A 26008-nucleotide genomic window follows, 5' to 3' on the forward strand; every position below is an offset into this window, starting at 1 on the left:
GGGTCATGTGTATAGTATATAAATCGGTAGGTATGCTCTTTTAGGTGCTTGTATAGCTACCCACAACATGCGTTCGAGTCGACTATCAAAAAGGCGTCGTGTAAAGGGAATGGAGACCCTCAAGGACCTTATCCCATCTCTACCTGCAGCTCCATTGACATCCCCCCTATTTACCGTCTTTCCCGCCGAGATCCGCAATCGGATTTACACGCTTGCCCTTGAGTCCGAGGATGTTCTCACAGACGACAGTTCTCGCTCCCTTTATAAGCAAAACGCTTTCTACTACCGCCCTGGGTACAAGCAGCCCAAGCGCATACAGACTGCCCTCCTTCAGACATGCCAGCAAATATATGCCGAGGCGTCCCTCCTCCCACCGGCAGTGAATGAACATACTTTCTGGTTCTATCGGTCTCCGCCACATGTCAATGATGCCTCGTCGCCGCTGAATTATTTTCGCAAGATGACCCCGAAACAGCGGGCTCAGGTGCAGCATCTACACCTGTTCACCCAGCAGTTTTTCCTAGAGGACAATCAATCCCATATATGGGATGGGCTAAAGATAGGTGACGACGGGCACAATCTGCGCGGGGAGTGCAGGATCGCTCCAAAGAAGATGACCATCACGCTTCGCCACACGGATTGGTGGCACTGGGAGAACAATGAGCCCTTGGGAATCGATCCGTTCCGGCCCGGGAGAACCCGCGCAGCAGATATGGGCCAGGTTGTTTCCCCACCAGCCGCAGCGCGATTATGGGGGAATCAATTTAGCTCCCTCCCCTGCCTCGAGGAGTTGGTGATTGAGTTCGAGACAATAATGCGGAAGAGGGACCAGCTAGATGCCATCATACAACAAGCTTTCGAGTGGAAGTTTCCCATGCAGGCTGACAAGGGCTTGTATCTGGTCGCTGACCCCAAGTCAAAGAGCGCATATACTTGGTCTGGGGCGAAAGAGGCGGAGTTGAAGAGACAGAGAGCTGCATGGCCGGTCGATACCGAGGTTAGGCCAGAATCTCAATCTTTCCAGGAACAGGAGCCGGTTCCTGCGGCCCCGGCTTTGGTGCCATTTGATCATCAATCAAGCTCGGGTACAAATGGCGAAATCAAAATTGGAAATAATTCCCAATTTGACTCAAATACGGAGAAGTTTTATGTTGTCTTCTTGACTTGGAGGAAGCAGCGAGTCCAGGGGTAGACCACTTATCTCAGCTTGGGCCTGCATTTTCCATATACTATATTCAAGCCTCTGTCGGTATATTTGATTCTGCACGTCTCATGGCACTATTTTGATGCTTCTCTTGTGGCGTGCGGTACATGAATTCTTTTGATAAATACGATTATGACACATTTTAGGATGGCTCAAAGGGATTTCTATCTTTGCTCCATATGTAAGGAATTTAAGGAATACCAATTCCACTTTTACGAATACTACAACATAAAACGTCTTCTACTCTTTCTTTCGACGATCGACCAGTGCAACCTTCGCAATATTTCGAGCACCTCTGTTAAAATAGTCTATATTAGATACATATTGCTCGTAGCAATTTCTTGATGCTTCAATTACCCATAGAAAATAGTATCCCTAGGGAAAGTGGGGACATACAAAAGAGGTAGACTGCTACAAAATGTGTATTGTATTCACACTTACCGAGTTAGTTCAATATTGTCATGAACTATATATGCTAAAATGGCCCCCTTTTCATCAAATAGGTGCCATGGTCTAGTGGTATGACGAGACATTGTGGTGTTGATTCTGTCTTAGCCCCGGTTCGATTCCGGGTGGCGCCATTTCTTTTTTTTTATTGTTCGTATAATTCAATGGCATTCATGTCCTCGAGCTTAGAAATCTTGTTTATTTATTTTATTGTTTGGCGTTTGGTTTTAATTGTTTGATATAATAAGTCTACACTTAGTTCTTCGAAGTTCTTATTCAACTAATATAGGATAGAATTGTGAATCTTGTCTTCCAATAATCCAATTTACCACCTTAGCCACATATCTAACGCCATAGACCCCCTATATGAAGTATTAAATATAATTCCTATCGTACACCACTAGAATAACAACTCTCCTCGACATTCTGATATATATGAATTTTTTGAAAAAAAGAATTGAAAATGGCGCCACCCGGAATCGAACCAGGGCTAAGACAGAATCAACACCACAATGTCTCGTCATACCACTAGACCATGGCACCTATCTGGGATAAAGCGAGGCTACTTTAGGGTTCATAATATACTCTGATGTATAACTAACTAAGTAATTCAATAAGAAATACAACACTGCCAATTCTCAACATTAATTGCTGTATTGCTATAGAAAATTGCTTAACCTATCGACCTTGACCTATATATCTTGTTCTCGTGGTTTATAATCAAGATCATAGTTCCTAAAGTCAACTCGGACTTTGGGTAAGTTTTTGGTTAACTGGTCAGATATATATACATCATATCACTCGGGGGACAGTACAACTCTACTATATTTGATCAAATTGGAAGAAAGGAGTTACTTTAGTGTCTATTGTTGAGAACCCAAGTTAAAACATGCAATTGGGTCTAGTTCAACGCTAAACCGTAATTGATTCCGCACATGCAAATGATTCTGGGGCGCTTAATCTTGCCGAACTCCTATGGAATTGAGATTAGCGGCGTCGATGCAGTTTAACACCTCTATCACATATTCTAGTTCAGGCTGCTTTCAGTCAACGGGATCTTGAAGAACTCAGTACTCAGTATTGACACCTCTCATTGAACTAATTCTTCATGATTCCACGTCACATTGCTCGTCACAAATGTATACTAGTCAGAAAGGAAGATAGGATTCACAGGGATGGAGACAGTTTTCAATTTAATTTTATACACTTGTGAAAGATTTAAAATCCCAGTTACTACATGCTGTTTAGTGTACTATTCCTATAGTATATTATTAAACATCTATAACTATGCACAATGATATATTAGACACCTCTTACACTAAGTGATGAAGGATTTGACACCCAATGACATGACTGCAGTCATTGGATTGGACATCTAAGCACTACATTTGTGTTTTGTTATGCTGCGTTGAGACTCTTTGTTGAAGTACTGCATCCCAGACTGTATTAAGCCCAAAATGTTGCAACTAACAAGCACAGATAAAAGAATATAGCAAGCGGAAAAAAGCCAACCCGCCTACAAAATCCTGGAATGGACGTGATTCACCAACTGCCCAATAGTGTCGACCTTTTCATCTAGCAAAGACACAGCAAAGTCCGACCACGACTCGACAGTGACAACCTCGATGCATAGAATGTCCCCCATTGGGAATGCCTGCACTTTGATCTCCCGTAATGGTTCAAAATGTAGGTAGATGGTCTGCATAAGACTACTGGCCGCCATGAAAGACAGACCCTCAACGTGCTCAACGTCCTGGTGCACGACCGAGTCAAACCAGTCAACAGTCTCTGGCCAGTCGGTGCAGTCCTTGATAGATAATTTCCTTAAGACCGATCCCTTCGAACTGCGCGCTTTCAACATGTTGTCGCTGGACAAACCGTAAAAGATCCATGGCACTCCATTCATCTGCAAACTTCACCCGCACTGGTATATACTGCCACAATGGCCCAACAATCGCATCAGCGTTGGGGAGGCCAATATTGCGGCCACTCACCACCTCGCCAAAAATGACATCATCGAGGGAGAGGCGTCGCGCAAGGCACAGCGCGCAAGCCGCTGTAGGGAGAGTCGCGACTGTAATTAGTACGGAATGCTGGCTGGTAAATTAGTGTGAGTCACGTTGCTGACATACGACGAGAAGGGCAAACTCTTCGGCACTGTTCGTCCCTCATACAATGCCGACAGCTGCTGTAGCAAAATTGGAAGACTGATCTCATAGTATTGGGCATGGGAGATGCGCATGATCAGGCTGCTGGGCCCGTCAACATGCCGAACGAAGAAGAATTTCAAAAATGGTGATCCGAGAGGAATGCGTGACTGAACATTCACATCATAGAGTTTCTGGCTGAACGCTTCCACATCCCTTTCAATCTCATATTCAATTATTCGGCAGGGAAGGTCATCGACAACCACTCCCAATGAGATGCCCTCATGCTCCACGAACACAGTTCGAAGAATCTCATTCCGAGAGACAATTTCCTGGCAACTTTGGAAAAGTTGATTGCGATCCAACACGGTATCCATGTAGAAAAGTTCGTATCGCATAGAATACCGAGGTAGCTGGACAGTTCCCAGGACTGCAATCCCCTGGAGTGGGCGACTTGGATAGGCATCCACGATCTTCCATCCTGGCCAAGCAAGCAATGGGGTCATCTTGCTGATGAACGCATCTACATCGGTCACATCGAGTAAGCTGAATGGTGTGTACTCTTGAGATATAACGACTGATGGCCGAGCTTCCACTGCGTGTTCGGCCATGTCAAACAGAGACCGGTGGTCGAAGATTGTGGTCACAGTTAGCTGAAGGCCACCCATACGAGCCTCCGAGACCAACTTTATAGCACGAATGGAGTCGCCTCCCAAATCAAAGAAGCTATCGTCCAAAAGGATATCTTCGCAAGGAATATCCAAGACCTGACTCCAGACCCGTTGGAGTTTTTGCTGTGTGACTGTTGTGATGGCTGCACAACCATTGAGGGTTTTGTTTCGCAGTTTGAGTTGACCGATCTGCGCGTCCTTTGCGCGGATAATAATAACGGAGCCGTCATTGGTATATTTTGCTAGCTGGTTCGTCGTGTACAACTTCGTTGGGTGCCAGAACCAGGTTTGGCAACAAGATTGCCGGAAGTTGGATCACCTTCGCTTTCAATGAGCAGCTCACCCACCCCTCCAGGTGGCACAAGACACTCTTGGTCGTTTGGGTTAACAATCCAAGTAGATTTGACAGACGAGTAAACCTCCTCTGCAGGGAGGCTCACCGGACCAATCCTGGCCAGATGGAATTGTTCTGTGAGATCCATCTCAATGGTGGAATCGTATATGTGCTGGATTCGTTGAGTTGGATCCTCGAGGATTTGCTGTACCAGCCGATCAAATTGTTTGAGCACTTGCTCCATCTGTGGGACATCGATGACCTTCGAATCGAAGCTGGCCATGACAAGGAACCTCTATACATCAACAGTGAAGACAAGCACAAGAGCATATGAATTGAATTTCAACGCTTCACGGACGGCCTCTGCTTCGCTGGTTAGAACAAATGCGCTGGCTGGCTCCTCTTTCAAAGAGGATATACTCCCTTCGGCCGTTGGATGGATTAAAATGCCTGTGCGCAGTTCACAAGCCTCTCGAGCATCGGCGTTCAAACGTCGGATGTGCTGTAGACCCCTTTCAATCTAGAACTAATTCGCCGAGATCCGCGGGCAATATAGCTGGAACTCGAACGACTACTAGGCGGAAGGAACAACTACGACATATGGTCTGTGCGACAACAACTTGGGAGTGAATCCGATTGACTACGTGCAAGCGGAGTGTGACTTTGACAGTGACGGGGAACCACGGATGGGTGAGCCACGGACGATTCTAGCACAAGATTGCGGGCTCGGGTGATCGACACGCGTCATGTGGCGCACCCGAAAATAGCAGCGGTCATCCGCTTCGGACGCTAAATCTTAAATTAACCTGAGGGCATAAAACACTTCACTTGGGGAGAGGCGTGCAAAGAGGCAATACTATAAACACATGGGTCGCCGGAAGCATAAATTTATGGTCTAGGGTTGGTTTGAAAGGTGGGCTTCCTTAGTCAGATATTGACCTTGATAAACTGATCTCCTTTAATCAACTTGTAAACGACAGTATTGATTTTCAATGGGTTTGCTTGACATGCTGTCAAAGATTTATCTACTTATTAGTTCTTACTCCTTTTACGGAACATACTTGCATGGCGATATGCCAAAATATTACTGATAAGTGACCAAATAATTATATGAATGGATGACCCATAGCATCTGAAAACATGAATGAGGTTCAGGGCATGCAGCTGCTAAACACTACTCAACAAGTGTGCAGTGGGAAACCTGGTTTTTCCCGCTTTATAGCCAGCATTTGACTGGCCTTCCACTAGTGACTACAGCTACTCTAGGGTTAACTTGAATAATATAGAACCCGTCCTATCTAGGGTCAATAAGCCGTCCACTACAATCCCTACTTGAGTCAGCATTCCCAAGGTGTTTCTAGGCCGCGTAACCGGCTACACCGGTGGTGGTGCCTTCTACCGAGCATAATAATGGTTAAATATCAGCCCACACATGATCACTGCAAGGAATTACAATGTAATGGCATGATAACGGGATATAGGATTTTGAATATAAAACCTGCTACCAGATATATAATTAAATAGCATGAAAGGATTTATAACACTCTTAAATCAAGTTGGCGAAGCATAATGTGATATCACCAGCCGTAATATTAACAGTTCTGGAGACATCACCGGAATCCATCGCGGTCTCCAACCCTCCTTATATGGCAAACGCTCCTCCTGAAACATTGCTTTTACGTATTTTGTTGGTAGATTATAGAAAACACCCTTACCAAAAATAGACTGGAAAATAGCAGCTTCACCACAAGCCACCTTGTGTTTTGAGGAGTCGAAATTCAGTTCAGAATTCTTTGCCTTTTGCTCTGCATATCGCCGCTTACGAAATCGACCGAGGTCGGAGATAGCGAACGATTCTTTGTTGCCTGGATACTGAACCAATCTGTCAACCAAGTCCGGGTCTGGTTTAACGCAGTCGCCTAGAGCGCGGTCTTCTCGGGAGAGAGACACGTCATGTTCCACAGCATGAGGGCGACCTGTCTGATCCAGATCTATCACAGGTATTCCCGACTCATTCACCTGTCCCGGGTTCCGAAGGCCGGTATGAGAAGTCTCATTATGAACAGTAAATGCTCTCTTCACTAGGGTATGTCGGATATCGACACCAACGCCGATGAGTTGGAGAGCATCTTTAAGCTGGTCGGCCGTGATATTACGACCGTCGCGGTGAATTAATCCGTGGTTCGCAAGGGAATTGAGGGTGGGGCAGGGAGATCGTAGATCTCCTGAGGCTGCAGGGCGATATTCGGCATTTTCCAGTTCTTGTGATGGACTAGGCATTTTATCGTATGAGATATGTGTGCGGAAGGTATTTATCCTGTATATTATAAAACGAATATCCAGGAATATTGGGATAATTTATAGGTCTCGGCGTATCGCGGCCCACTGCAAACATTACGTAGCCGTGAATTGATCAGCAGATGCTTGTATCCTACAATGAAGGTCTTGCCTCATAAAGCCGAAACAATAGTGAGATCATCTCTTAAAATCAAAATTAAAACCTAGCTAGAAGAGCGCTGTTAAACACGGAAAAATGAAGGTCTAGATCGATCATTTGCAACCACAATTGCTCCGCAAAGTTAATATTTCGATCATAGCTGCAAACCCCATACCCTCCTTACCTTATTTCGACTAATTCATTGGTCGGAACAAACCTCAAAAGATGACCTTCCATGGTAACTATAACTCTACCGTTTTCGTTACAAGCTAGGCCTCTTCATTTTGGACACAAAAGAAGGCTCAGATCATATCATTTGTACGTGCTTCATTACCCTGACCCTACACAATTGCTCTAGACTACATGTGCAGTAGTAAAATAGTCCTGTGACTCATACGCTACCGCTGGTTAGGCGTCGTCATTAGAAGTGATTAAATCATTTCCTGGTCATCTACCGCACAGGAGTTTAATCTAACTTTGAACCCTTGCCTTACCCCGCAACATTCTCGGCAAACCTCAAAATTTTGGTTTGCCTGCAATCGTCTATCATCAGGTATGGTAACAATGTATATATAGTATACTATTGGATAGCGTGTCTTATCTAGACCTTGCCACGGTCGCGGAACGTTAATTGTAGTTATATTATCCATGGATCATGGTTATAGGTCACACAAAAATTATTATGGGTTACAGTATGAATTTGCCCAGCGGCAGTGATGTTCACAACTCGAGTGGCAGTCGAGAAAGGTCTCCGACCACAATTGTATCATAATTTATATCGAAAGTTATGTTACAATACATGACTAGGAACCTGAGTATTCAATACCTTAGAAAATACAATACCAAACCATACCATACCATACACACAGACTCTCCCAAGAGCTGCCGAGGGCCGCCGAGATCTACGCTAAGCACTGCCACCTAGTGTTCCGCAAAGCCCATAAATGGGCCCGAACCCCGGGCCCAAAGCCCAACCCAACCCACAGCCTATCAATGGGGGCCCATAAGGCCCCCATTAAAGCCCATCAAGGGGGGTTTACCCAGCATATTGTAATCGCCGTATTCTAACCTTTTACTTATTATATAGAGTTTAAAATTTTGAATTTATAATAGTTACAGCTATATAAGTATATATTTTAAATTTAAATAAAATCCGACTAGTAGAGGTCGAGATACTGTAGAAAGATGTATATTTTGAAAAGATATATATTTTAGATTTGTGCAGGAGTACTACTACTTTCTAAGTGAACTTCTGTAATTTATAAATTATCTAAATAACGCGCTTTCTCGCGTTTTTAAACGTGATATAGAGAGATAACTAGTAATTGATTCTAAAAGATTTACATTGATAAAATATTGCCTTTAGACTAAGGCTTAGAAACGGGGGTAAAATGAAGGGTAATTTTGAAATCCCTAAAGGGGGGTTCAACTTCTGAATTCTCGGCATATTTGTACTGTTTGGGGCCGATTGGGCCCCTATTAAAAGCCTAGTGGGCTTTCTAAATGGGTTGGGTTGAGCTGGGCTATGGGCTTTATGCGGAGCTCTACTACCACCCTGAACTCACCTTGGCACTAAAAACCTTTTGCAAACGGTGAACAGAGCTCTGACAGTCGTATTCGAAACTTTTGAATGTTGTTTGGTAGAATACTGTCGCCATTGTCAAGATCTCCTTCAAAGTTACTCTTTTCGTATAATCGCAAGTTTCTGCCTCGACTAATCAGATTGGCTGCGATATCGGATATCCGTCGATTGATTACGTTGGGGATTTTTTGAGACAACCTTGGAAACTCTCGTCTCGAGCATGTATGGGGAGCTGGGTTAGCTTCCCCCTCTTGGTACTAGTCTGCGCGAAGCAGCGACACTGAGATACAGGCCTTTGGTAGCAGCCAAGGACTCAGTTACCTGAGTCTGGTGCCTGGTGGACCGCTGCCTGGTGGACATAGATGAGGATGATCAATTCCCTACATCGTATACTTGAGTAATCCTCCGAGCTGAAGTATATATCGAGGATTTGGTCAATGCCGACATTGTATATCTGATTACTTATTCCCTCGTGCTCCTCTTCTGAGGTGGTAGCATCATCATCGTCATGTCTTTGAGTTCTCTACCCTTGGTGCGGCTACCGGAGCCGTACAAGACAACTTATGAATTTCACGTCGTATCCACCGAGCAGAAACTACTCAAGTTTCAGCTGCTGAGATCTCCTCGCGGGGATGAAGGCATACCACCGCCGAAGCTGTTGGACCATGCGTTATTGAGGTTCATAGATTTGGCCCAGCCCAATTCTTCTTCCACACCAGACGAGGGAAACAACTCACCCTGGGCACGCGCACAGAGAAGTCCAGTTACCAATATTATATAGGAAGGCTCGGACACGCCGACGGTGGGCCAAATCTGGAATGTGGTCCATGCCATTGAGACCCTGCGCAGCGAGTTCGAGATATTCCGTGGTGTGTTGTCTGGTCATGGGAGTGACATAATTGTATGCGAGTTACAGGGTGTGGGCTTGGCTATTGCGTATCCTGAACTATCTGCTGTACCAGGAGAACCCATCCCAAACACCACTAGCCACCTCGGACAGCTGGTCTTTTCCCGCAGTAGCTTCTGGCAAGGAGCTGGCTCACCCTTTGGTACCCACCCAGTGTGGTTGTCTGATCCGGGGATTTACAGCTATATGCGCAAGGCGTTGAGCAACTACCCTTCCCGACCACGCCAACACACAGTCACCACTGGCTTCCCTGAGCATCGGGTACACGCCCTTCATCCCGTACGGCCACCAAACCAGCCCTTGGCTCTCGCATCTACAGCCGCTACATTCCACACTTGAATGGGTTTTTCTCAGTCTATGCACTAGACTACACAAACGACGAACACCTGGGGCTGTTCAAAAAGTGGCAGAATAACTCCCGAGTGGCTCAGGGGTGGAACAAGACTGGAACTTTGGACCAACATCGTTTGCGCAAAATCCAGGAGGATCCGCACCAGATTGCTGTGCTGGCTAAATTCAACAACACTTTCTTTTCCTATCATGAGATATACTGGACGAAGGTATGGTTTCTATATATTTCCACCAACTTGATCACGGCTAACTTGAATTATAGGAGGACCATCTTGGTGCGTATTACGATGCTGGTGGCTGGGACAGGGGTCGCCATTCGCTAGTCGGCGATGAGCGTTTCCGGGGCCCGCACCGCACGATTGCATGGTGGTCCGTCTTGATGCATTACATCTTCCTGGACGATCCGTGGACGGAGTTTGTGACCGGAGAGCCCAAATACGCAAATCTCGCCTCCTTGACCTACGATCACGCTACAGGCATGAACCTGGCTAAGCTGGTTGATCGGCCACATAAGCGGTCCGCGCTCATCCTTGGGAGTAGGGAGAAGTTTTTCGCTTTACTTTATTGTCTTCTCGGCTAATGCATTGGCCTTCTGGCAGGGGTCTAGGCAGATTGCAGACTCAGTAGAGTCAGATTCTGGCGGCATGACGGTTGGGGCAACATACACTGTGATTTTTATTCTAGTCGATGGTCAGCATCTATATTCATGCATTTATTTGACCTCTCGCTGACTATGTCTTTCTCTTAGCATCCTTGATCCTCAGCACAGTGGCACCTTTCATCCAAAGCTTCGACGCTGCTTCGGTTGCCTTTACAAAATTGAACGCTGATATAGAGCACTCATCCACAATCGATGTACGGCGAAGGACGTTGGAGAAGTCTTGTCCGAGGTCAAGGGCCACGTGGAGTTGCGCAATGTTTCATTCCGTTTCCCTTCTCGCCCAGATAAGCCAGTTCTTCAAAATCTGTCGCTTTCCTGTCCCGCCGGTCAACAAACTGCAATTGTTGGCTTGTCTGGGAGTGGAAAATCTACTGTCGCCGGCTTAGCAACACTATTCTACGATGCGACCGAAGGAACTGTCATGTTGGACGGACATGATGTTAAAGACCTAAATGTGCGCGCATTGAGGAGCCATATCAGTCTTGTCCGACAAGAGCCTTGTCTTCTCGATCGATCAATCTTCGAGAACATTGCCTTAGGTCTGATCAACTCACCTGTACACACTCATCTTCAACCAATTTTGACAGGTACTGCGTTGGTTGAAATTGCTGCCGCTGTGAGGGAGGGCCAAGCGCTTGCGGCCGCTCTCTAGACCACGGTGAAAAGGCGCAAGAGGTGATGAGCTTGGTGGAAGGTGCCGCAAAGCTGGCTGATGCCAACGGGTTCATTGAGAAACTTCAAGAAGGATACGGTACTTTGGTTGGTTCTAGCGGGAACCTGATCAGTGGTGGACAGAAGCAGCGTATCTCTCTGGCCCGGGCCTTGGTGAAAGACCCCAGGATTCTTATCCTCAACGAAGCCACAGCATCTCTGGACTCAGCGACAGAAATGCGCATCCAAAAAGCCTTGGAGACCATGGCCGTGGGACGAACTGTTATTACCATTGCGCATCGTCTGTCTACCATCAAAAATTCGGATAATATTATCGTCATGAGACAAGGAAAGCTTGTTGAGCAAGGCCCTCATACAGAGTTGATGGTAGCCAATGGTGCCTACGCAGAGCTGGTTCGTCTTCAGAACCTCAACGTTGAGAGTACTCAAGAGGAAAAATCCACCCGGTCGGTGTCGCCTATCAATCAAATAACAGAAAAGGTCGAAACATGTCTTTCTGTGGCCGATGGTATCCGCGATCAAGATGAGACGGCCGATACTTCTGCTACCCAAGACTCCAAATCCGAAGAAATAGGCGGTGTTGTCGATACACAGAGGTCGTTTTCCTCAACAGCCAGTTCCCTTGGCTCTATGTTCCGACCGTATGCATTTGTTCTGGTTCTCGCTGTAACCGGTGCCGTTGTCATTGGAGGCACATACTGTGCTTCGGCAGTGATCTTTGGTAATGTCGTGGGTAAGCTGAGTGGCTGCGAGGAACCTCAGAATATCCGCGATGCTGGAGAGCTCTATGGACTCATGTTCTTTGTCCTCGCCATCATTGAATTCTTTGCGAATCTGGTCAGCTGGTCTCTCTTTGGTTGGATGGCAGAAAATGTGATCTATAAAGTGCGAGTTCTTTCACTGCGATCCATCCTCGAGCAGGATCTCCAATGGCATGAATCTAATGACCGCAACCCATTATTGCTGCTTTCCTTGATTACTAAGGACAGCAATGCACTTGCAGGCCTGACGGGCTCTGTTGTGTGCACAATTTTGTCTATTCTCATTAACCTATTCGCTGCTATCATCATGTCGCACATTATCGCGTGGCGCATCGCCATTGTCTGCCTTGCCGTGGTGCCTTTGCTGCTGGCTGCTGGATGGATGCGAGTTACTTCATTGGCACAGTTTGAAGAGCGCCATCTGGAGGCTTTTGCTCGGTCGGTGGGAATTACAGTGGAGGCTGTCAACTCGATCAAGACCGTCATGTCTCTCTCCGTGGAAGACGAGATTATGGGAACATACCGTCGCTCATTAGTAGAACCCATGAAGGAGATAACCTGCTAAAGTGCCTGGGCTAATGTTCGGCTTGCCATCGGGTACGGCCTCAGTAACTTCTTATATGGCCTGGCATATTGGTGGGGAGCGAAAAACATCATTGCAGGATATTACACTCAGACTCAGTTCTTCATTGTCCTGCTGGCGCTGCTCGTTAGCTCACAGCTGTGGGGGCAGATGTTTGCTTTGGCCCCTGATGTCTCGCGCGCCTTCCACGCTAACCGCCGCTTGTTAAATCTGTTAGACCTGGGATCCACGAAGAAACTGTCAGCCCCTATTCAAACTCTACCTAGCAAATTTTCACAGTCTACGAGCGACGTTGAATACACGGCAACCACCCGCGAGAAGGTTGATGACACTCGCAATGGCATCAGCGTCTCCCTCAAACATGTCCATTTTGCGTATCCGGCACGACCAGATACTCGCGTGCTTCATGGTTTAGATTTGACCGTAAAACCGGGTCAGTTTGCTGCCTTGGTTGGACCAAGTGGTGCTGGAAAATCCACTATCATTTCACTTATCGAGCGCCTCTACTCCCCTGAATCCGGCACCATCCATGTTGACGGCCGAGACGTTGCCTATAGTGACATCTCATTTCGTGACTCCATTGCGTATGTACCGCAGCAGAGTATCTTGTTCGAATGAACTATTCGCTTTAATCTTGCTCTTGGTGCACGACCTGGCAACGAAGTTACGCAAAGTTGGAAGAAGCATGTCAATTAGCCAATATCCACGACGTCATCGTGCAGCTTCCAGACGGATACGATACACACTGCGGCCCAAATGGTGATCGTCTGTCCGGAGGCCAGAAGCAGCGACTAGCTATTGCGCGGGCGCTGATCCGAAAGCCGAAGCTGTTGCTCCTAGATGAGTCAACCAGTGCTTTGGATGCAGAGTCTGAGCGATTGCTCCAGGATGGATTGGAAAAGGCGTCTAAAAACATGACGGTGATAGCAATTGCGCATCGTTTGTACACGATCCGTAAGGCAGATGTTATTTTCTTGATTGAGCATGGGCGTTGTGTTGAGCAAGGCACTCACGCCCAGCTAATTGAGCGCAGTGAGACTTACAGAGTCGACGCCCTGAACCAGACAGTGGATGGATAATTGTTCTTGAATAAAAAAAATTGAGATAGCTGTTCTTTCTTGCTATTTTCATTGATATAGGTCTATATTGTTTAATCTCATTCTTTTATGATGGACAATCCGTTTCATGGCTTTCTGTCAATCCGAAAATTCAGTCGGTTGCTTCTCCTAAGCGCATCCATCTCCAACAAACTGCTTTTATTAGCTAAATCAATCCGGTTGGAAACTCGCCAACTTACTTCCATATCCTAGATCATCATTGAAGAACATATTGCGGATCTCGTCACCCGTGGTCAGCCCCATGGTCGGGAAGTACCCAACGGCGGTTTCCCCAAGAGCCAGAGCCATCATGGGAGCTACCTCAACCAACTCGACCAACTTGGGCTCTGTGTTGTACCGCTCCGCTAACATCTGCTGGTGGATATTGACGGCTGCGTAGTGCCCCTGGTGCATCGCCGCTCCACCACGCTTAATACCAGACCAGGAGACAATATCGCCGGCAGCGTAGTGGTATTTCTTGTTTGGCACATCTGCGGAAAATTCAAGACCGGGCGTGATACGGACATATCCCTCGGGATCGCAGGCATCCTTGGGAAGATATGAGGATGTGGATGCAAACTGTGAAACGGCATTGATTACATGATCGGCTATGAGCTCCCGACCATCCGAGAGTTTGAGCGTGTATTTTGCCGGAGCGGAGTCGCTGCCAAGAACTTTATCCTGGACGCGTGCCCCCAACATCACTTCCACCTTGGACTCTTTCAGCATTTCAAGGGCCTTTGCTTTGAACTCATCGGGGAGATTCTCTGAGGAGAGAAGCTGTTGCCGAGAGTGAATGAGGGTCACCTTTGCCTGAGGTTGTAGCATCTTAATTTCGGCGGCGATCTCGATACCGACAGCACCTGCGATGAGCGAATCAATTGGTATAACTCAACTAGAAGAAGGTGGTGCTACATACCGCCCCCAATAACAGCCACGCCTCCCACAGCTTTCTCGATAGTCTGCACAGAATCTGCAGTCTCGGCAAGATATGCCTCCCGAGTCAAAGACTTGGGTGCACTGGGCCACTCCCTTCGCAAGCCGGAGCACGCGATCATGTAGTCGTATTTCTCTTCGACAATCTTGTGCCCATCATTCGCAGTATTTTGACGGATCCGTGCGATACGGGACTTGCAGTCTATCGAGTCTACTCGTCCTTGGATGTGATTGATATCCGGCGATTGGAGAGCGGGAATATCCGCGAACTTTTTCCAGAACATGCTAGCATCGGCATTAGAAGCTATGGCTAAAGGCAGTCCGATCAGGTGGTCTAAAATAATTACTGTCAGTGCCATTTTTTCAGATGTTACATGAGGATTCCACATACAATAACCGTCGCGTTCATCCACGATGGTTACTTGCACAGGAATCGTGGTCCCTGGGCCCTGGTCGTTCTCATCCTGATTGAATCGACACTTCCGACCATGACACAGGTCGACAAGGTTCAGAGTTGCGGCCAACCCGGAATAAGACCCCCCAACAATGAGAACCCTGAAGGGCGGCTGTTCTTCGAGACCAGGCATGGCGACGATCAGCAAGGTGAGATTTTGGTAATAATAGGGGAGTTGTTGGGATGGGGAAAAGAAAAAGCGCCAACTCAGGAGCCGGTAAATCAATCCGAGGGAACTGACCAGATCAGCATCACTAACTACATGTAGGTCAAATGTCTCATTACCCGGCCCCGGAGGAAATACAGCCGATTACGTATGTATGTAACTTTAACTTTCAATCCAACCTTGTCTTATCAGATCCGACTTCGGGAGTCTTGGCGCCAAGTATTCAATTTGTTGGATACAGATGCACTTAATACTATATACTGCTACTTTCTTCAACTCTTTCTAAACTATTACTCAATAGTGATTATACTTTCCCTCTTTGCAATGAATATGAGCTTTGTTGTTGTCCCCGCCACTCTCCCCGATATCCGGGCCATCTATGATGTTTGGTTTGCGGCCTTCAAAGGCCAATTGATCCTGGACCTCATTTACCCGGATACCGATCTCAACGATGAGGCTTTCCGTAAAGTTCACACCGAAGGGACTCTTGAATATTGGAAAGGATTGAGCATGGAGCACACCTTCCAATGCATTGACACTGACACCGGTATAATCGCCGGCATGGCAACTTGGCAAGTCTATTGGCGGGAAAGGACCACCGAAGAGCGTCAGAAGCCGTGGATTGGGTGGTTAGGGGGCGACCAGCGAGAACGTGCCGAAAACTTTTTGGAGCAGCTTTGGGAAAAGATGGAGAAGTGGATTGGGCCCAAGAGACATGTGTGTGAGTATACCGATTCTTATATTGATAATGACCGTAAGTTGACACAGAGATAGACTGCCACACAGTTGCAGTGCATCCTGACTATCAGGGGTAAAGGAATTAGAGCACAGCTTATGGAATGGGGAATGAATGTGGCAGAGCAGCTGAATTTGCCAATCTACCTTGAGTCAACAGTGGAGGGAATCCCGTTGTGTCAAAAACTTGGCTTCCAGACTCTCTCAGAGGGCATTCTATTCAAGCCCGAAATTACCCGGGTCAACAAAGAGGTTCGAGCACCACTCAAGGTGAAAATGCACACAGCTGTGGGAAACATGACATTTGAGGAATGGGCGGAGGACAAGAGTCCCTCTGTATAAATCAGACATCTAAATACTTCGGTTTAGGCCTTAAATACAAGACATAACCGGTCACATGCTTGTATGGCATCCCAAAGTCTTATATATTTCGACGCTAAGAGAACCTCCCATGTGCCTAGAGCGTTGAACTACATTTACACATACGTCCCTAGCCTGCGGTGTCTAAAATTTGCACCAAAACCTAAGCTTACCACAGGAGCGAGAGACTGACCGATTCCGGTAAGCCATCAGAAGATGAATCTAGTCATTCCTTTTCAACAGTCTTGGCACGGAGTTTAGAAGTTACCCAAAGGCCCAAGCGAACTGAGAGTTAAAGCCAAGACTTGGCGTATTAACGAAGGAAGTAAGCAACCGAGTGAGGCTTTTATTAAATCCGTAAAAGTTGTTCATACAACATACCGAGCCAAGAATGACAACAGCGGCACGCGAAAAGAGAAGGCGGACGATGCGGTACTTCTTAATGCCGCCGCCACTCCCGGTGACTCCATTGGTAGATAACCATCCTGTTGATCAAGTGCTCGGCAGTTCTTGTGTGTATCCATGTGGGCCGGGGCATTACTGTGGAGATAATAATCTCAATGGGAGCTCTAAGAGCAGGTTTCTGCGTATGAGGCCGTATATACTCCGTAATCTAACCCGAGCTGGTCCATCCATTGATGTGGTGGATATGAGAACCTCGGAACAAGCTCGGCAAGTGTCGATCAGTCCCTGGTTTTCCACTGACTTTTACTGATACCACGAAATACTGGTAATACAATACCCTGGTACCGTATTGAAATACGATGTGGAGCCGCTAATCTAATCTGATCAAGAATTATCAGATGGCCCACAAACCGTCTACAGGTCTGTATACCCGTGGTCTTAGATACAACCTGAATTTTTCAGTGCTCTAGACGATCCTAATACCATGGCATCAGATATTGCATCCCTCATACCAGGGAGAGAATTTGCTGACCGACATCGGCTGGACACGGGAATTTCCAAGCAATTCAGGTCATATATTTGAGTTTGAGACATCCAGTGAAACCGAAGAATTAGTAGCCTGCACTTGCAGGGAAGTCAATCCTGTCATGCGTCTCTCTTCCCCCTTTGCCGTCCTTTGTGGGCTCCAGGCTTATTGTGGCCGAGAACACCACTTGGCCCTGACAAACCTTCAAGTCCAGCCTTCATGAGCCTCCAAATCTCCAAATCTCCCCCGGGATACCTCTTCTTCGATCAATCATAGGATGCGCATCATTACGGCGTTTTTATTATATTGGACAGCAACGAGCTTGTCTGGCAGAGCCCCCCGGTGATCTGAAGGGGTTCCGAGTGCAGAAGCTGGATGGGAAGCCTGTCCTAACGTACTTCAACGACCTTGGAGTCCCAGAGCCCTTTGGCTAGGAATACGGTATTTTTCAGGTCTTGGACGAGTCCTATCAAAGTATCTACAATGTCTCTGTGACAAACGACAACTACAAAGCCCTGGGTAGCATTGACAGCTCCTCTTTTGTATCTTGGATTTACATGCACGAGAACACAGTGACATTTGATGGGAAAATGCTGGTCACCGGCTACAATGTTACCCAGACTGATCTCAGTTCTGTGGGAGGCCCCAAGAATGGCTGGATTACTGACTCGCTCTTCTATGAGATCGAAGTCAAGACCAACGAGATACTTTTCCGCTGGAGTGCCCTGGACCATATTGACCAGATCCCCTTGGATCACGTACAGCCCTTCTACCCTGTCAAAGACTGGGGACACAACAGTAGCTCTCCCTATGGCTAATCTCACATCAACTCAGTGGACAAGTTTCAAGATGGAACGTACATCATTTCTTCTCGTTACTACTGTTCGCTGTTTAAGATCGCGAAGGATGGATCGGTTGACTGGACACTTCAGGTAAATTTCATCTTTTTCATGTGTGTCACAAGTATGTCACGTATACTAATCATATACAATAGGGTCAAGCTGGCGGCGACTTTGAACTTAATGGAATCAGCTATCAACACAACGCCCGCATCCACGACGAGGCCGAAGATGGATTCATGCCTAGCATTTTTAACAATGCCAACTCTGATGTCCAGAACGGGACTGATCACACTGAAGGAATATTGATGAGCGTTAGTCTAGCTACTCGTGAGGTCTCACTTGTCCAAGATCTCCACGATCAACGGGATGAGATCTTTTCGAATTCTCAAGGAAACACACAATTCCTGCCTGGAAACCACGTCTTGATGGGCTACGGGTCAAATCCTAAGATCAAGGAGTACACTGGTCTTGTGTCATGACTGCCCAGTTTGGATTTGATGATGTCTTCGCAAGTTACCGAGCCTATCGCTCCCCCTGGGTCGGGGTTCCCGAAACTCCCCCCGATGTGTTTTCTTGCATTGAGCAGGGCGGGAACAATACCAATGTCTATATGAGTTGGAACGGAGCCACTGAGCATAGGGAGTGGAAGGTCTTTGGGGGCGCTACTCGTTTATACCCGAGTCCAGTGGCAGCTATACAGAAGACAGGCTTTGAGAGAGGCCTTGGTTTGTACTATCTTGGTAGAATGCCACTTCTGATTTTCTATAAATCGAACATGTTTTCGGTTAGTATTCAAGGTATACTTCGGTTGAAACCCCTCCTCAACGTTACAAAAGTCCCCTAATCGTTGAGCTATTGTTTTGAAGACGAAATTCAAAAGAGAAGCGAGATATTCTTCGACGCTATATAGTGAATATTAATTATATGACATACAACTAATCAAAGAATCAAAGAAACATTATTCCTCCTAGTTCTCACTAACTTCAATCAGACCCCTACAAACTTCATTTGTCGACTCCACACTTTTCTATAAACAGCATAACAACTTAGATCACGCGCCCCTTGACCTGCTTGAGATCCTTTATCTTGATATCCCTCCACATAGCAGCACATCCCCAAGCAACTACCAGCATACAAACACTGGTAATTAGCATATATCTCTGCGCATCTCCGTAGGCGTGAGCAATGGCATTCCGAGCAGGGCTTCCCCACTCATACGACAGCTGGGCCGTGATATCCGAATAAACTTTAGTGACACTCACCTCCGCCGGTACATATTTGGCCAGCGCCTTCGGGAACTCACTGGTCCAGATAGCGGCAGACACGGTTGATCCAATCGCACTGCCAATACTACCGAACAAATTGAGCATAGCAAGTATAACAGCGATGTGCTGGTGATCCGAAGGCGCCATCATAGCAAGCTCACCGCATATAACAGTGGTTCCACCAGCAAAGGCAACAAAGATTTGAGTCATGCAAATATACCCAATACCCGCATCAGGTTGACGGAATTGTATCATCAGACCAACGCCCAGGATCATAAGCGGGAAGGAGAAGTAAACGGCCAGCCATTTGAAGCGACCAGTCCAGCGGATCAGGAAGCCGACGAGGAGACAAAAGAGACAGGATCCGACTCTATAAATGGCTGAGATATAGCTGGCTTCTGTGACATCCAGCCCCCAAACTACCTGGAGCATTGATGAGAAGTAACTCCCCCAGACCATTGAGTTGAAGAACTCGAAGATGAACATCAACCCGCCGAAGAAGACGGTTCGGTCCATCAATAGATTGAATGGGACGAAGGTCACTGGGGCCCAAAATCGCTCGTAGAGAGCGAATGCGATGAGCAAAAGCCCTCCAAAAATGATCATGCAAATGATCATTGCCGAGCGCCATTGACCATAGACTGAACGGAAGAAGGAACAAGGCCATTCCGCCCGCTAGAAGAATGATTCCAATCAAGTCGACCTCTATGCAATATTGTTTTACTGTGGACAAGGTAAGTGGACCACGGCTGGGTGCGAACAAACCCATCTTCTTGGCTTTTTGCTGATTCCAGAAGAACAGAAGACACAGAGGAGCCACCACAATCGGAACGACGATGGTGAATATTCCAAATCCCCATCGCCAGCCGGGACCTTCGAGAACACTCTGGGAAATTGGCCCTCCAATCCAGGTGGTGATTATGTACGGCGAAGTTGCAAACGACAACATGAGGGCTCGATTTTTCAATGCAGAGGTGTCTGAAATGAAAACCGTCAAACAATAGCTGACTCCTTGAGATCTAGAGATTGTTGCAAATCAGCCAAGCTGTTGGAAAGAACATTGGATATCTCGATATGGATATCATACCCCACAGATGAGAAAACCTGTGCAGCTGCGTATGTTTGAACGTTGTCGCAGGCCGCCATCATGACGAATCCCACAACCCAAATGATCAGCATCAAAGTCATACCCTGAGGTCGACCCCAAGAGTCCAAAATCTTTGCCAAGGGAATTTTACTCAGGCCTCCAATGATATTGGCCATGATACTCGTGGCCGCGGTCAAAGAATGGAGCATGAAGGCACTGGTCACGTAAGGGTTCAGAGAACGGATGACGACCTCCTGAATGGAGGTCACAAAATAGATAAACCAAATGCTTCACACGAGAAGGGTCAGCGGTTTGAATGAATATAGATGCCAGACCATGAAGAGATTCTCACATCACATATGCCAGAATCATATGAGACTTGGTCCAAACGGCCGCTGCGGCCTGAACTCCCTTCACACCAGCCTGAGCCTCTTGGTCAAGAGACTCCTGGTCCGAGTTGCCATGGCCATCAGCCGTATCTTTTGGTATGTGGGCGGTCTCTGGCTCTTTCTCGGAAGCATAGGGAACATCAGAGCCCATATCGCGAGCGATCTCCGTTTCCTTCAATGCCATGGCGAGAGTTTCTATGATTCGAATACTAACTTGGCTGAAAAGCGCCGATCAGTGGAATATAAATACCTTGGTCTATCAGGCGTGAATTAGCCGATATCGGTAACAAGGAATATTTTGCACCAATAAGTATGTTGACTCAAGCAAAGTGTCCGGTAAGTAATAATTTTCGTTGCCGCCAGGGAGATTAATTGGGGCTGGCCCCCTTGGCGCACCTAAGCGTCAAGAAAATGGGTCCATAACCATTCATAGAGGCCTTCTCAATCCAATAAATTCTGTCCTTGGGCTCTAGTATTCTGATGCGACTTCGGTATATTTCGATCGGCCCATTCCGGGTTTGATTTTTCTTACATTTTTCAAATTCAGCAGAAGAATATGGGCCAACAATTCTAGAGGCTCGCTCTTTTCTTTCTCTCTTCGTTGTGGTGTCGACATATGTATGGTATTAATGGTATTTTTTTGTCATACGCTGAACTCGTTTTGCGGTATTGAAAAACGTGATTCACAATTACATACATGTATTTGAGCTTTCCAGCGTTTCCCGCAGTATTTTAAATCATTTCGCGTGTTGTGCTTCATGAGTGTGGATTAACCTTCTATCGCCTATCGGATGGCGGTTTCCTATCTGAGCCGGCGTCCCTTTCACGCCCCCAAAGCCGCAGTCCAAGGAACTGCCCTAAAGTGTATACCTAGACTGACAATTACTTCGCTTGGGGGCTTCTTGATTTCCCCACAAGTCTCTTTCGAGGTCATTCTCACTCAAGACACGGCTATGACGACGAATTTGTGCTTCTTTGCACAGTAAGACCGAGTCTCCTATGATGAACTATATACCAATTCATGCATTCCATATACTCCAAATACTAGATGCCTCCAGACCTCCAGCACCTTCTGTTCTTGCAAAAACGAAGTCAGGTACAAGTTTTTAACAAGCCCCTCATCTGTTATCTGCGCGGATGAAATTCGGCTCAAGTTCATTTGCTTGGTGAAGTATTGAATTCCCAATACCACACTGCCAGAGCTTTCCTAAGAGCTATATACTCACCCACGCAGAGTTTATTCTCTGCTCGCAATAGAAGCACTAAATTGTTCTCTGGCATCGGAAACGAATGCCAGATCTAGATCCTCCATTTGATACCGCGTCTGCGTCAGATGATACGTGACATAACCGGAAACGAAAGCCTCAACAACCTTCGATAGCCCCGAATGAGCCGTTGCAAGCGTGCGCAAAGTCCGAATCACGTCGCTTGTATCATCACAGAGCTCCCTCATAAACTTAATCTGAATCAGCCCTTTACATCTGGCCGAGTTGGCGACGAAATTACAGTTGTCCATCTCAACAATTTCTTTGTAATATGACAGGATGTCATTGATCCAGTTGAAACCCCATGTCAAATATGGTATCATCGGTAGACAGTATCGGAGGCATTCAACTTCGGAGAATTGTGCGATTGGGAACAGCATAAAGGAGTAGGCTTCGGCCACGCCGACTTTCAGGCGAAAGTAGCTAGGGAACAGATGCGCTCCTGCAGGGAATTGAAGATGATCGCTCTCAGCTTCTGTGTAGCACGCAGCGATAAATTGCAGTAAGTCCTTGATGATCATGTCACCAGCAAATTGACCGAAGATAGAATGAAAGGAGCTTAGGAACTCTCCCATACTCTCAAGAACGGGGTTTGCTTGAGGCTGTCGGGTCAGTAGGCAAATACTGAACCGCTTTAGGTGATTTTTGAATTCGAGGTCATGGGCAGAATCATCAATGATGAGACAATAAGTAGTGAATATTGCCACTGTGCATTGGATATTGAAGGGGGTTGTTTGGAAAGTCGTGGTTGCAATTCCAACGCTGGGCTTGATCTGTGGCTCGATCTTCGAAACAAATTCATCAGAGAATCTGTGATTCTTGAAATGCAGCTTCACTTCGTCTTCGACTGCAGGATATAGCTCCAGGGGACGAAACTCATAGCCGATATTCGAAAGAAATGCCTGTATGATTCCAGAAAGCTCTGCCTTGATCTCAGGACTAGCAGAAAGGATCATTTTTGGAGATGAAAGAAGTAAGAAAGACAGTCTGACGGAAAATAAATAGAAAGACACGATGGGTACCTAAGAAAGGCGGTGAACTTGTGTAACGCATAGCAAGATCCTAACAACCATAAAGTATAGAAAGTTGACCGAATCGGCGTATTTGACATCTCCGGGTTACGCTCCAGGGCTGAATCGCTGCTGTCATGTCAGATCAACACTATTTACCATATGAAAGAAAGAACATATCAGGAAGTGATCGGAATAGTTCCCGCCAATCCAGAGTCACACAAGATTAAAAAAATGACGATATATTCTAGAGGAATCTGTATGTCCTCCTTTCTGAAAATATACGACGTGTATGAGTGTCTCTTCCACACATCAGATGTTGATGTTGGATTCGAATCATTGCCTTAGGGCACAAAGGCACTAAGGCACCAAGGCATCCTGATTCTACCCACTCACGTGCCCCGGGCCATGTTTAAATTTTGACCAATCAGAGGCCAGGAAATCCAAAATTGAAATTTCCAAAAGCGGCTCTGCCACTTTTTATTTGCTTCTATCAAACCCAAATTCAATCAGATACTCAATGGCCGATCACGACATTGAAGGGAATCAAGAGAAACACAGCAATGGCGAGTCACCCCCACTGCCGGAATTGCAGCGAAGGCTCAAAAGCCGACATCTACAGATGATCGCAATGGGTAAGAACTCTGAGCTATACACATTTTTTTTCCCTATTCATATTCATATTCTTTTACAGGAGGTGCTATAGGCACAGGTCTGTTTATCGGTAGTGGAAGTGCTATTGCTACTGCAGGCCCTGTTGGTGCGCTGATTGCATTCGCCTTCATTGGATCAATCGTGTATTCAGTCATGATAGCCTTAGGTGAGGTGGCCACCTACCTACCGATCGCAGGAGCCTTTGCCACATATGCGACGCGCCTGGTAGATCCCAGTTTAGGCTTCTCAATGGGCTGGATCTACTGGTTTTCATGGGCCTCAACATTTGCCCTTGAGTTGACTGCCACTGGCCTGATCATTCAATATTGGGATGACACGATCCCAATGGCAGTATTCATTGCTGTATTTTGGGTTGTCATTATAATTTTGAACATGTTTCCTGTGAGCTGCTACGGTGAAGTCGAGTTTTGGCTTTCAAGCATCAAAATCATCACCGTGGTCGGGTTTATGATATTCGCTATTTGCATCAATGCTGGCGTTGGCAGGGAGGGTTATCTGGGATTCAGATACTGGGTGCATCCAGGCCCATTCCGCCCTTATCTGATTGAAGATTCTGGACAAGACGCTCTGGCTAAATTCGTCGGATTTTGGGCGATTTTGATCAAAGCCGGGTTTTCATACCAAGGCACCGAGCTTGTCGGCATTGCTGCAGGTGAAACGGAAAATCCTCGCAAGAACATTCCCTCTGCGATTCGAAAGACTTTTTTCCGGATCGTGTTTTTCTTTGTTTTTACGATTTTCTTCGTCGGCATCGTCGTGCCATCCAACGATGAACGCCTTACCTCCAATGACAGCGGTGCAAATGCAGATGCATCCCCCTTTGTCATCGCCGCGAAACGTGCCGGTGTCAATGTCCTACCTAGTATTATCAACGCAGTCCTGCTCACTGTGGTCCTTTCCGCTGCCAATTCGAACGTTTACAGCGGCAGTCGGATTCTAGTCGGTTTGGCTCATGAGGGTTTCGCTCCTCGCTTTTTCCTGAAAACAACCAAACACGGCGTGCCTTATGGAAGTGTTGGGTTTACAGCTCTTTTTGGCCTATTGGGTTTTCTCAATGTGTCAAATGCCGGAGCCACTGTTTTCAACTGGTTGATGCAGATTGCTGGCTTGGCCGGTTTTATTACCTGGGCATCTCTTAATATTTGCCATCTAGCATTTATGAGAGCTTTGGCTGCGCAAGGCATTCCGCGCGACACTCTCCCATATAAGGCTCCCTGGCAACCATTTGTCTCGTGGTACGGCTTGTTCTTCAACATGCTTATCATCATTACTCAGGGCTTCACTGCTTTCATTCCGAAATTCAGTGTTACCGATTTCTTCATCAACTACCTCAGTTTGATATTGTTTGCGGTGCTATACATCGGTCATAAGGTTGCTTTCCGGCCGAAGTTTGTGAAGCCTGTCGAGGCTGATATCGACACTGGGCGATGTGATGAATGAGGGTTGAAAGATGGCTGTGTGCGGCGCATGTGAAAACAAAATGTATTTTCAATATTGATATAGATAGAAAGAGTGTACAAAATTGAGACAGCGGAATAAATTCTTATACTATATTCAATACTATATAATATATAGCTAACATGTAATTTAATGTAGTACTTATTTAAAATAAGAGTAAGTTTCCCTAATCTGTCATGGATAACCCAGTGGAAGGCTCACCGCCATGCCAATTACCCTGCTTCGGTCGCCAAGATCAGCGGGAAAGGTGCCTGGTACGAATCCTGGGGTTGGCATTTTCACTCGTGCGAGTAATCCACGACGCTGGAGGCCACTAAGCAATGGAAATGACCCTTGAGGGAAGCAATTCTGCAGAGACATTTCCACCCTGGGATGGCGTCGCCAGATTACACCTTCCTGTTACAGGAAATTTGGCAATTTGGTGGGACAACTACTACTTTTTTTTTCTGACTTCATTCAACACTCAATTACATTTATAATATTCTTTTGGCAGCTCCTCTATTATGTATATCACCCCTTGAATATTGACCTTGATTTGGATATAAATTGAGATAACAAGTCGAACACGCTAATCATAGCAT

The 26008-nt window shown here is 46.5% G+C and overlaps 11 protein-coding genes across 11 annotated transcripts; 7 read left to right on the top strand and 4 right to left on the bottom strand.

The window, feature by feature from the left end:
• Window positions 1–67: 67 nt before the first annotated feature.
• PEX2_100320 (uncharacterized protein) lies at window positions 68–1192 on the top strand (the record flags this gene model as incomplete). Its single annotated transcript, XM_016747302.1, has 1 exon — window positions 68–1192. The coding sequence occupies one exon, from the start codon at window positions 68–70 to the stop codon at window positions 1190–1192; it is 1125 nt and encodes a 374-aa protein (XP_016601777.1).
• A 1975-nt stretch (window positions 1193–3167) lies between these two features.
• Window positions 3168–7083, bottom strand: PEX2_100330 (Chloroperoxidase; the record flags this gene model as incomplete). The annotated part of the gene is made up of 7 exons (XM_016747303.1): window positions 3168–3519; window positions 3587–3748; window positions 3826–4715; window positions 4817–5098; window positions 5162–5305; window positions 5561–5592; window positions 6519–7083. 7 exons carry the CDS (start codon window positions 7081–7083, stop codon window positions 3168–3170), a joined length of 2427 nt encoding a protein of 808 aa, XP_016601778.1.
• Window positions 7084–9330: 2247 nt separating this feature from the next.
• PEX2_100340 (uncharacterized protein) lies at window positions 9331–9603 on the top strand (the record flags this gene model as incomplete). Its single annotated transcript, XM_016747304.1, has 1 exon — window positions 9331–9603. The coding sequence occupies one exon, from the start codon at window positions 9331–9333 to the stop codon at window positions 9601–9603; it is 273 nt and encodes a 90-aa protein (XP_016601779.1).
• Window positions 9604–9915: 312 nt separating this feature from the next.
• PEX2_100350 (ABC transporter, integral membrane type 1) lies at window positions 9916–13836 on the top strand (the record flags this gene model as incomplete). Its single annotated transcript, XM_016747305.1, has 7 exons — window positions 9916–9990; window positions 10161–10289; window positions 10343–10596; window positions 10916–11328; window positions 11394–12612; window positions 12742–13341; window positions 13422–13836. The coding sequence occupies 7 exons, from the start codon at window positions 9916–9918 to the stop codon at window positions 13834–13836; spliced, it is 3105 nt and encodes a 1034-aa protein (XP_016601780.1).
• Window positions 13837–14025: 189 nt separating this feature from the next.
• Window positions 14026–15377, bottom strand: PEX2_100360 (FAD-dependent pyridine nucleotide-disulfide oxidoreductase; the record flags this gene model as incomplete). The annotated part of the gene is made up of 3 exons (XM_016747306.1): window positions 14026–14717; window positions 14774–15124; window positions 15182–15377. 3 exons carry the CDS (start codon window positions 15375–15377, stop codon window positions 14026–14028), a joined length of 1239 nt encoding a protein of 412 aa, XP_016601781.1.
• A 357-nt stretch (window positions 15378–15734) lies between these two features.
• Window positions 15735–16487, top strand: PEX2_100370 (Acyl-CoA N-acyltransferase; the record flags this gene model as incomplete). Its single annotated transcript, XM_016747307.1, has 2 exons — window positions 15735–16127; window positions 16185–16487. The coding sequence occupies 2 exons, from the start codon at window positions 15735–15737 to the stop codon at window positions 16485–16487; spliced, it is 696 nt and encodes a 231-aa protein (XP_016601782.1).
• Window positions 16488–17993: 1506 nt separating this feature from the next.
• PEX2_100380 (arylsulfotransferase family protein) lies at window positions 17994–18757 on the top strand (the record flags this gene model as incomplete). Its single annotated transcript, XM_016747308.1, has 3 exons — window positions 17994–18234; window positions 18286–18368; window positions 18431–18757. The coding sequence occupies 3 exons, from the start codon at window positions 17994–17996 to the stop codon at window positions 18755–18757; spliced, it is 651 nt and encodes a 216-aa protein (XP_016601783.1).
• Window positions 18758–19324: 567 nt separating this feature from the next.
• Window positions 19325–21203, bottom strand: PEX2_100390 (Major facilitator superfamily domain, general substrate transporter; the record flags this gene model as incomplete). The annotated part of the gene is made up of 4 exons (XM_016747309.1): window positions 19325–20184; window positions 20309–20562; window positions 20631–20918; window positions 20983–21203. The coding sequence occupies 4 exons, from the start codon at window positions 21201–21203 to the stop codon at window positions 19325–19327; spliced, it is 1623 nt and encodes a 540-aa protein (XP_016601784.1).
• A 1053-nt stretch (window positions 21204–22256) lies between these two features.
• PEX2_100400 (Trichodiene synthase) lies at window positions 22257–23240 on the bottom strand (the record flags this gene model as incomplete). The annotated part of the gene is made up of 1 exon (XM_016747310.1): window positions 22257–23240. One exon carries the CDS (start codon window positions 23238–23240, stop codon window positions 22257–22259), a length of 984 nt encoding a protein of 327 aa, XP_016601785.1.
• A 574-nt stretch (window positions 23241–23814) lies between these two features.
• On the top strand, window positions 23815–25409 carry PEX2_100410 (Amino acid/polyamine transporter I; the record flags this gene model as incomplete). The annotated part of the gene is made up of 2 exons (XM_016747311.1): window positions 23815–23929; window positions 23989–25409. The coding sequence occupies 2 exons, from the start codon at window positions 23815–23817 to the stop codon at window positions 25407–25409; spliced, it is 1536 nt and encodes a 511-aa protein (XP_016601786.1).
• A 338-nt stretch (window positions 25410–25747) lies between these two features.
• Window positions 25748–25906, top strand: PEX2_100420 (uncharacterized protein; the record flags this gene model as incomplete). Its single annotated transcript, XM_016747312.1, has 1 exon — window positions 25748–25906. One exon carries the CDS (start codon window positions 25748–25750, stop codon window positions 25904–25906), a length of 159 nt encoding a protein of 52 aa, XP_016601787.1.
• Between the last annotated feature and the right edge of the window lie 102 nt (window positions 25907–26008).

Source organism: Penicillium expansum (genome assembly GCF_000769745.1).
Source record: "Penicillium expansum strain MD-8 chromosome Unknown contig355, whole genome shotgun sequence".
NCBI lineage: Eukaryota > Fungi > Ascomycota > Eurotiomycetes > Eurotiales > Aspergillaceae > Penicillium > Penicillium expansum.